Consider the following 10,552-nt stretch of genomic DNA (forward strand, 5'->3'; position numbering starts at 1 on the left):
AATAACAAAATATCCTCTTTTATTTTTAAATATAATGAATGTTTTCAGTAGCATGCTCATGAAAAACAATGAAGCATTTCCACTCACTAAAAATGTACTTATCAATAAAATACATAATAACCTTGTAGCATAAATGTAAACTAGTCAATTTATCTCCACTACTCATGTTATGATTTACCTTTATCTTATGGTTATAGTATCTTAAATCATTAACAAATGCAGAAATCTATGCTCTATTTACAGGAGATTGTCAACGATAACGACTCTGGGTAATACTCGCTGTTGTACTCCGTCAGTATTTTCTCTGCGATCTGGATCCGACTCTAGGAGACGGGCTGCCCCTTGGCTGGCTGTTCTGTAACACAACGTCACAATATTATTGCACTCTAGTATTCACAGGCTTTAACACGGGCACCTCTTCACAGATGGCGGACTGTGTAACATGACACTCATCACTCCAATCCCCAAGTGGTACATGACCCTCAGTCCCAACGTGAGTTCCACTTCACGTAAGGCGTCACGCACGTTCTAAGAATTCATAACCCTCACTCCTTCTATTGGTGAAAATGTGCTTAGGAGGTGCTTTTGTCACATGGGCTGTGAAAATGGTCACAATGAGTAGTTTTATGTTCTAAGAGAGGCACGAGCCGCTCATGGAACACCCTAGGAGTAGTTTACCGACATATATTGGGTTAAAGAAGTTAAGTTGCTTGGGAGGGCAACTGTTAAAAATTCATTAAATTCATAAAATTTATTTTTACGAAGTAAATAAAATATTCCAAAATGAAAATTGTGCTTCTCAGATTCAGAGTATTTCGGCAGAAAGACCACCTCTCCGGATGCCCTGCTGCGGGCCTACTCGGCTATGGTGCCTGCAGGCTGTGTCTGGGGGCACAAAGCCTGGCAGGCAAGAGCGTGTTTTCCTGGTTCTCATCCCAGCCCTGGAACAGCACCTGACACAGGGGAAGAGCTCAGGCAAGAGCTGTTCAGTGAAAAAGAGAGACCATAACTTGTATGAAAACAAAACATCAGACCACTACAGTTGCCAAAAAGAGGAACCGGTAGATTTTGGACAGGATACAACTCGGGCCGAATAAGCCTTCCCAGAGGGGGGATGGCACTGACGTCCAGGGTCAGAGGAGGAGCAGGAGAGAGGCCAGCAGGAGGGCGGGTGGGGGGGGAGGGGGGCGGCGGTGGAGGGAAGCAGGGAGTTTCAGGGAGCTGGGGCTGGGGCTCAGGAGTGTGGCTCAGGAGTGTGAGTGACGCGCAGGGAGTGAGCGGATGGCTGGAAGGTCATGGCCGAGGTGACAGGTAACCGCTGGCCAGAGAGCGATGCGATCTGTTCATATTCGTGCTGTACAAAGACTGTTCTGGTAGTGATGGTGTGAACCACGTGCTGGGAGACAGCACATCTGGAGGAGAGACACCACCCATTCTTGACTAAGACACGCTCAGCAGGAGTGAAGAATCGTGGGTGGATGTGGGGTGCACTTAGTATTATTAGGGGGCTTTATTGCCTGGGGCTACAGGAGAATGAGAAGCCTGGCTGAGACTCATGCTTCTGTCTGGGAAATCTGGAGGATGATGGTGTCATCAACTGAAATAAGAATTATAAAAGGTAGAAGAGATTTGGGGGAAACAGGGGAAAGGGCCACTCCTGGCTCTGCCACTGAACATTTCTTAGACTTGAGAAGATTACACAAGAGAATGTGTGTGAAACCATTTGGCGAAGTACTTCATCCTCTGAGGGATGTGGCAGGAACCCCATAATGTGCCTCCTTTCTTCTAATTATATCTCAACAATGTTCAGTTGTCACCAAAGAGTTTTAATTGATTAAATATTAACATATTTAGGACTTGGAAGGACTTTGGAAGAACTCCAGAAATAGTGGTATTTTATGAAGCATAAAATCTTGCCCTAGAACACTAAAAGTTTCAAGTTCCAATAAATCACCTCATTTTATTGCAGTCTGACAAAGGTAGATAATCTATATTGAAAGACCATGTACAAAAAAAATCATTGTCTCAACCCACATTTTCAAGTATTTAGTATGTGCCAGTTTCTGTGAAGTGGACAGGTTAAGTGGAAAAACAGCCTCAACACTATAGTTCCAAAGATTAATCATGTAAAAAGACAGAAATTCCTATGGAGTGTAAGTACAAAACCAGCGATACTGCAGTAATACGTTCAGAGGAAGGTGTGCTTGTCATCAGCTGCACTGGTCATGGAGGGCTCCATGGGGGAAGTGACATTACACTGGCACCAGATGGACTGGATTAGGAATGTAGAGCAAATGCACAGCTAGTATGGGTCAGAACTGGGCACCAACACCAGCAAAGCATGAGCAAACCACAGCGGAGGAACAGAGTCCTGCGGATCAGGGGACAACTGGCGAGGCTGCTTTGTCCAGAACGGAAGAGGAGAGGCAGGTGGGACTACGGATTGCTACAAATCACCCATTAGAGTGAGTCCTACTATTTATAAGGGAAAGTTATGCTTTGCATGTAGATTTCACTTAAGTATTTTGAGGAATGTTCCCTTTTCTTGCAACTACGTGGACAAATGAGATGATCGTGGCAGAGGCAGTAATGATGCTGCACACTGAGCTGCACCACAGGCTCTGTGCTAAGAGCTTCGCAGGAGTGACCGTCTCACAGAACCCTCCCAGGTGCCCTCAGAGGATGAAGACGGCTAGGAGGAATCAGGGCACGGTTACAGGAAGGGGTGGGCTGGGTTCCAGTCCTCTGAAATCTCAGAGCAGCGCTGGCTTTAAGCCCAGCTTGCTGATGCCTGAGGTGGGAGATGCTGAGATGACTCTCCTGCTCAAAATTATTCCAAAATCCCACTAAAATCCTGCTACTAGAAACTCACCAGTGTTCTTCCCAGATATTGTTTTTAAGTGACTTAAACGGTTTTATATCTTTTTGAATGATTTTTAAAAATGATAAATCATCTTTTAAAATTCATGCTAAATACCCTAGCATGAATGAATATATCAGTTCACTTTTCTGCCTAAGAGGAGAAACCCAAATCAACACCACCAAACTCTGCGAGAGAAAAAACACAAAGGGCGACAGAATGGGGGGAAATACACAAAACCAGCAACAAAAACATGCATGTGGGGGTGCAGGGTGGTGGATTTATATATACACTTAACCCAGGTTGTGAATTTTCCAGAGAGATGTATGATTTTTGAGAATTAAACATAAATTCTCAAATCTCAAACCAATGGTATGTGAGTTTTCTGTATTGGGGCACCTGGCAGATTTATTACACAATTAATATTCCTCTGCTGAGAATTTCAGTTCCCAAGTTAACTACATAATGCATCTAGATTTTAAAGCTAGACATATAGGACATATATTATCATTTAAAAACAAAATTCTTATACGTTCATGTGGGTATGAAAACACTGGAGTGGAAATGTAAAATAAAATAAAAACCACTAATAAACACCTTAACTGCAACATCTCCAAACCAATAAATATTTCTGAATAGATATTTCTCCATTATATGGGGAGAACTAGGCTATGCCACAAGTGTCCTGGTAAAAACGAGGTAGCTTTGCCGGTCTCTTGTGTCATACACAGAAAGTATAGGAATATGATTACATATTGCCTTTCTAGAACATACATATTAAATAATTTACTTATTTGAAATTGTGATGGACATACAGGAACAAATTTTGAAAGCTTTCCAAAAACCAGGTGATGGGGATTAAGATTGCATTTATCGTAATGAAAACAAAAGACTGAAATGTATCTAAAGCCCATGCACTTTATTCCTGGGGGAGGCACTAAGCACTTAGTTATTCATGCTTTAAACATAACTCCAAAAGCTTAGACATCTGTTTTCTGGACTCAAAATAAATTATAAGCAGTAAATAGAGAACCTGAAGGCGAGATACAGGTAGAATCAAGAAGGTGTAAAAATGAAAACAAACAGGCTCTAAGGACACAAACATTGAAACTTTGCATCCACCATAAATGTTAACCCATATCTAGTGAGAAAACCATCAGAAACCTCCACATCATGGGACAGTCAACAAGACAACTGGCCCGGACTCTTCAAAGGTGTGCATGAAAGATTGGAGAAGGAAGAGACTCTTCTAGATTAAGAGACAAGACAACAATGTACAATGTATATTCCTGGGCTGCATCCTGCATCAGAGAAGACACTTTGTTTTCAAACTGGGGAATTTTGAATATGGAGTATCAGTATTAAATTACTTAGATGTGATGATGGTGCTGTGGTTACGCAGGAGAATGTCTGTTCTTAAGAGAACATGGATGCTCCAGTATTTAGTGGGAAAGTATTGTCATGTCTATAATTGACTTTCAAACAGCTCATTGAAATATACATTTGTGTGTGTATATGTATGAATCTCTATCCTGTCCTTTCCTCTTCTATTTATTCTATCCTTTCATCCATCCATCCACCCTTCCATCTATCAGATAAAGCAAGCATGACAAAATGTCAACAATCAGTGAATCCTACTGAGGAGTAGAAAAGAATAAAAATAGTAGAAAAAAGGCAAACAAGATTAAAATGTTCAAATCCTCATGCAGGATATGCAAATGAAGCAATTCTGACGGGGGAGGGGGATGGGGTACTTTTGACGTCAGTTGTTTAAACTGGCAGTTGATGATTCTGTGATTTTATACCATTTCCCCGGAAAATAAATGGAAGCTTTCTGACCTAGGTCAGTGATGATAAAGTAAGAAGAGTGACATGTGTGGAGATAAGGGAATAAAGAAAGCTCATGGTTACCAACTGTCTTAATGAATGTGAACGATCTAAGATAAAAATGATGCCAGGCCTCTCGGTGGTCCTTCCTGCACACATCTAACTTTTCGGTTATGAGTCAGATGCTTCTGCGATATAGAGCCACGGTGCACCAACGTGCACACAGAGTGCTTTGCTGAGTGTGTGACCTCCTCTCCTTCCTGAACAGGATCTCTGGTTCACGCTCTGTTAGCTGTCTGGGGTCAGCACACTGTTTTCAGGTTGAGCTGAAGTGTGGAGAAGAGTGATCTCTGTCACTGTAGGTATTATCTCACTCAAGTGAGGTGAAGACCATTTATGTTATAAATAACAGAAAACTGTCATAAATTCAGACACACGACAATTTTCACTGAAAAAATTACTTAAGTTGCTACATCAGCGGAGATGAAAAATTGAGCGAAAAGGCAAACTGGCGTGTGCACAGCAGCCACGTACACATCTAGCCGCAGCCAAAGCGACAGTCACAGCAGGAGGAAGGCCGTCTCCCAGAACCCTTTGCCCAGAGGGAAATGAAAAGCTTCAAGAGGGTAGGGGCAGCCTCTTTCTTACTATTTACCACCGTACCCAGGACATCTCAAAGTCTAAATCATGGGTAAGAAATGTATCACTTTACGTAACAGCAAATAATAAGAAATGAAGTATACTTGTGTAATCTTACTTTTTCCCATCCAGATTTCAGAACTGAGCAAGCATCCAGTTATTTCTCTAACAAAATGTTTCCTTGCTGAACACCTATGTTGAGGATAGTGAGGGTACAGGTAGCCTCTTAGTCTGAGATGCCCTTTCCAGAGACCTGTCTCTCGTCACCTCTGGCCCCTAAGATCTCTTCCTTCCCTGATTTCCTAAGGCTGTGCCGCCCACACACGGTCTCAAGACATATTGCAGTGATTGGTATGCACTCTCCACTGGCTCTTTCTCCCTGTTAGACTGAAAATTCCTTAGTGCAACAAATTGCCATCAATATGTGGATCTTTACCAGAATCAGTTGTCAAGGCAAAAAATAAAAAAATTCCAAATAACAATGTCTAGTTTTGAACTTTGAAGACATGAAAGGGATGGGAGCAAGGGTGGGATCATTACCAAGATAAAATTCTTAACAATTTTCCAATTAGGCTACACATCCAAAATCATCTGGAGAGTAGTGCATGATCCCTTTTGCTGTTCCCACAAATGATGAAATACTCTGGATGTAAAAAAATTTTATATTTTGGTCATTTTTAATGAGAGGATATTTGCTGATTCTAACAAAACATCTCATAATTGGAAGTTAACTGGGGAGGAAAACTCACTAAAAGCCAATCTCAAGAAAAATTAATTTCAATACAGGATGCTTACACATGAAATCATGACATTTCCTAAAATGAGAAAAAAAAAAGCTTCTTAAAATACTTACCAGAAGTGGTATTATTTGTAAGTTATCTTTGATGGATGGATTCTTGCAAATGGCTTCTTGTACATCTGAAAGAATTATGCCACAATACAAAAATAATTTAGTTATGTATTCGACTGGGAAGAACGACTTAAAGAATCAGATATTAAATTCTGGTATGTCAAAATACTAAAACTGAGTTAAGAGTCTTTTTTCTATCATGCCCAGGAACAGTGTTTACACTTACATTAGGTAGGAAACAGAAGTAGTTTGGTTAAAAACAATGACATAAAACCTAAGTTGATAAAAAGGAATTCCTCATACTTTGACCATTCTATAACAATCTTTCTTCAAATACTGGGTTTTCTGTTCTTTCCATTTGTCTTTCTTCTTCCGCTTTTTTAAACCGAAAGGCAATTCCATTCTTGGAGGTGCCAGGAAAGAGGAGACGTTTATTTAGCTGGTGAGACACAAAAGCCGAGGGACTTGTCCCCTCTTGCTTTTTCAGGGCTTGGGCTTCTGTCCATGCAACAGCAAGGGTCTGGGCAAAAGAAAAGCAGAATCCTTTATGTGAAGCGTTTAAATGTGTGGAAGTATCTAATAGGGAAAAACCCTCTAAAAAAGCTGACTTGCGTTTTTCAGTATCTGCGTAATGTGACGTCTTAAACTTAGAGCTTTATGGTTCCGTATGGCTCCCGTGGCTGCGGCACCCTGCTTTTTATGAGTATGCCCTTCTTACATTTTAGTGTTGAAACGAACACAGGGTATACAGAGTATATATACGTGGTGCAATGAATCCTAATGAGCCAGCAATGTACGCGCTGTGGCTACTTGTGCTCCGGAAACCCCCGCCTCCCCGCCAACCCCAGGGACTGCACTCCCTGTCCCTGCCCCGCGAGGCGGACTGAGTGTCTTCCTAGTTCGCACATGCACATCCAGGACCCAGACGAATGGCTTCGACCTGTTTTTCTCCTGTGATTTGCCTTATTTTGCCCCAAGCTGTGGATTATTTAGGTTCATTTACGATGCTGACGTGTAGCTGGCGGTCTGTGTACGTCCCTGCTGGACTGCGCTCCCGCGCACATCCAGGCGCTTCACAAGCGCTGATGGTCTCGGTGCGCCCTCCATGTCCCGGGGCACCTGCGCGCGCTCTTCTCGGTTTTCGGGGGGGCGGGGGGCTCTGGAGGTGAGGGTGCTGCGCCGAAGGCACGCCCGTGTTGGACGGCGGCGGCCGCAGCTCACACCTGGCCTGCGGGCCTGCAGCTGCCGGCTGGACTGCGCTCCCGCGCGCACCTCCCCCGGAGAAGCTCCCGTGCGCTCTCATCCCCCTTCGGTCTGCGGTCTCTGCTCTTCCTGATAGAGTTCTTTACGTCTTGGGAGTGAGAGTCCTTCCATGTACTCTAAACACTTCCCCACTTTGTGGCTGTCTTTGCATTCTTTTAATGACCTTTTAACGCAGATTCATTTGTTGGAGAGCGTGTGTGCGGGAGGCGGGGCAGGGGGAGAGCCCCCTCTGGCTGACGCGGTCCGTCCCAGGACCCTGACCTCACCATCCGGCGAAACCAAGAGCCGGCGGCTTCAGGGGCGCAGCCACCCAGGCGCCCCAGTGATGTTCTGATATGAAGAGAAGTTGACAGTTTTAATATAATTAATTTTCTCCTCTACAGATTATGTTCTTTGTGCTCTAAGAAATATTTCCTCACCCTGAGGTTAGAAAAAATTTTTATATTATCTCCCAAAAGCTTTATAACTTTTATTTCGTATTTAATCTTTAATTAAACAGTAATTTGGCACTAAGCTTTATAGATGCGATTTGATAGGAGTTCAATTTAGCCTCTACTTGGTATCCAGTTTTTCCACTATGGAGTGACAGACAAGCAGACTCCATGATGAGCCGGGAGCTGGACTTCCGGCTCAATCCCAGGACCCTGAGGTCACGACCTGAGCCAAAATCAAGAGTTGGACACCTGACCGACTGAGCCACCCAGGAGTTCCTAGAAATGTGCTTCTTAATGGGTTATCTTTTTGTTATTCATTTTTAGCTAAATTGCATTGTGGTCAGAGTCTGCGCATAACTCCAATCCTTTGAAATGTTTCAGGTTTGTTTTATGTACAATATATGGCTCATTTTAATAAATAATGTGTGTACACTTGCAAAGAATGTATTCCTTAATCAAGTTTGTTAATCATGTTTGATTCTTACACATCTATTTATTTTGTCTGTTCTATCAATTACTAGCAATGTAAAAAAGAAATCTCACACCATGGCTAAAACATATTTTATATATTTTGAGGCATATTCCTAAATGCATATAAAATGAAAATGTTTTATATATTTCTCCTGAATTAAAGCTTCAATCATCATGATCTTTTTTATGTCTACTAATGCTTTCTGCTTTATAATCAATTTTGTCTGATAATAGTACATTGAAATCAGTTTTCCTCTGGCTAGAATTTTTTTTTTTAAAGATTTTATGTATTTATTTGACAGAGATAGAGACAGCCAGTGAGAGAGGGAACACAAGCAGGGGGAGTGGGAGAGGAAGAAGCAGGCTCATAGCAGAGGAGCCTGATGTGGGGCTCGATCCCATAACGCCGGGATCACGCCCTGAGCCGAAGGCAGACGCTTAACCGCTGTGCCACCCAGGCGCCCCCCTCTGGCTAGAATTTGCTTGGTACGTATTTCCATCTTTTTTATTTTCAGCTATTCTATATCCTTATGTTTTAAATATATTGTTTATAAACAAAATATAGTTGTGTTCTAAAAAATATAGATTTTTAAAAGATCTTTTAGATGTAGTATATAATCCACATATATTCATTGTAAGTACATTGTATATACCATTTTATAGCACAGTATGTCCTCTATGTTTATTTTTCTCTCCATTTTTGTCTTATTTTGAATCAATTTGATTTTTTTCTTTTTTTGGTATGCCCGTTTTCTTCTTTACCAGTTTGGAAGTTGTATACTCTACTCTAGTCCTTTAGTTGTGACCCTTGTAACTACCAGAAGCATACTTCCTTTACCAATATCTAAAATTAATCTGACCTAGAAAGTATAATGCTATGTGAAATAAGTCAGAGGAGGACAAATAGTGTACAATTTCACCCACATGTGTAATTTAAGAGACAAAACAAGCAAAGAAAAAAGAGGCAAACCAAGAACGAGACTGAACTGTGGAAGACAAGCTGATGGTCAGCAGAGGGGAGGTGGGTGAGGTGATGGGGAAACAGGTGATGGGGATGAAGAATGCACTTAGAGCGATGAGCACGGAGTTACGTAGACAATGTGGAATCACTACATTGTACACCTGAAACTAATATAAACTAATATAACACTGTATGTTAGTTATACTTGAATAAAAAAAGCTAAACTGTACCAAATTCCTTAAGAATCCTAGTACACTTTAATACCGTTTTTGTTCTCCCAACTTATACACTACTTTTAATAGGTATTTTAGTGCACATGTTTTTCTCTTTGAAACACACACCACCTTATTACATTTTTTGTTTAATATAATGTTTGTTCAAATTTATCCTCTCAGACTGTCCTTCTGAGATTACTTTTGGTCTGCTGAAATGCATTCTTTAGCATTTCCTTTGGTAAGAATTTGCTATTAACAAAATCTCATAGAGAAAGTGCTACATCCAACACAGACATATACACACAGAGACAGAGAGAGGTGAAAAAACCTCACGTCTTCCTCCCTCATCTGCTCAACCTTGAAACTCAAGATACGCAAGCTTTTTCCACCCCTCTCCGTCTCACTGTGTGTATCTGCAGCGTGTAGCTCTTTAGGAGGCCCAACTTTATGGGGGGAGGTCTTCTGTGAGACTACCCATCTTGAGTACCATCTGGGTTTTCTCTCCTGTTCCTTTTTCTGTGAAGCAGTGAAAAGTAAAGCTCAATTTCACTGTGTGGGTTAAATAAATCTCAAGACAACAGCTAGCTGCAGCGTTCTCCTTAACTTTCTGGATTTTTATCTATATTCAGTTTCTGGTCTTAAGAATGAATCCTTATATTCAGGGTGCCTGGGGGCTCAGTCACTCAAGTGTCTGACTCTTGATTTTGGCTCAAGGCATGATCTCAGGGTTGTGAGATCGACACCCACATCCACACTGAGCGTGCAGCCTGCTTAAGATTCTCTCTTTCCCTCTCCCCCTCCCTCCGCCCCTCCCCACCAAGGATTCCTTATATTCTTACCAGTTTATTGTTCTATTTAAGATTTTTTGAAGTACTTAATCCAGAATTTATGGTTGTTTTGAAGGATGTCAGTAAAGATACCTATCCTGTCCCATTGCTGAAACAGAAGTGTATTCATACATTGCTAAAAGAGAAGCCTGTCAAATTGACATCATCATAAATGACGCAAGTAGGAAACAGCAGGGTATACCCA

At 41.7% G+C, this 10,552-nt stretch overlaps 1 protein-coding gene across 1 annotated transcript in view; it reads right to left on the reverse strand.

Moving 5' to 3' along the window:
* Window positions 1-10,552, reverse strand: part of CEP126 (centrosomal protein 126) — an 88,414-nt gene continuing 77,862 nt past the window's right edge. The window contains exons 10-11 of the mRNA XM_040631297.1: window positions 6,180-6,244; window positions 1-355 (exon numbers count right to left, since the gene is read on the reverse strand). Coding sequence (XP_040487231.1) covers window positions 293-355; window positions 6,180-6,244 — 128 coding nt within the window. The 3' untranslated portion in view covers window positions 1-292. The remainder of the gene's footprint in view (window positions 356-6,179; window positions 6,245-10,552) is intronic.

The sequence above is a fragment of the Ursus maritimus genome, unplaced genomic scaffold, assembly GCF_017311325.1.
Source record: "Ursus maritimus isolate PB19 unplaced genomic scaffold, ASM1731132v1 scaffold_16, whole genome shotgun sequence".
NCBI lineage: Eukaryota > Metazoa > Chordata > Mammalia > Carnivora > Ursidae > Ursus > Ursus maritimus.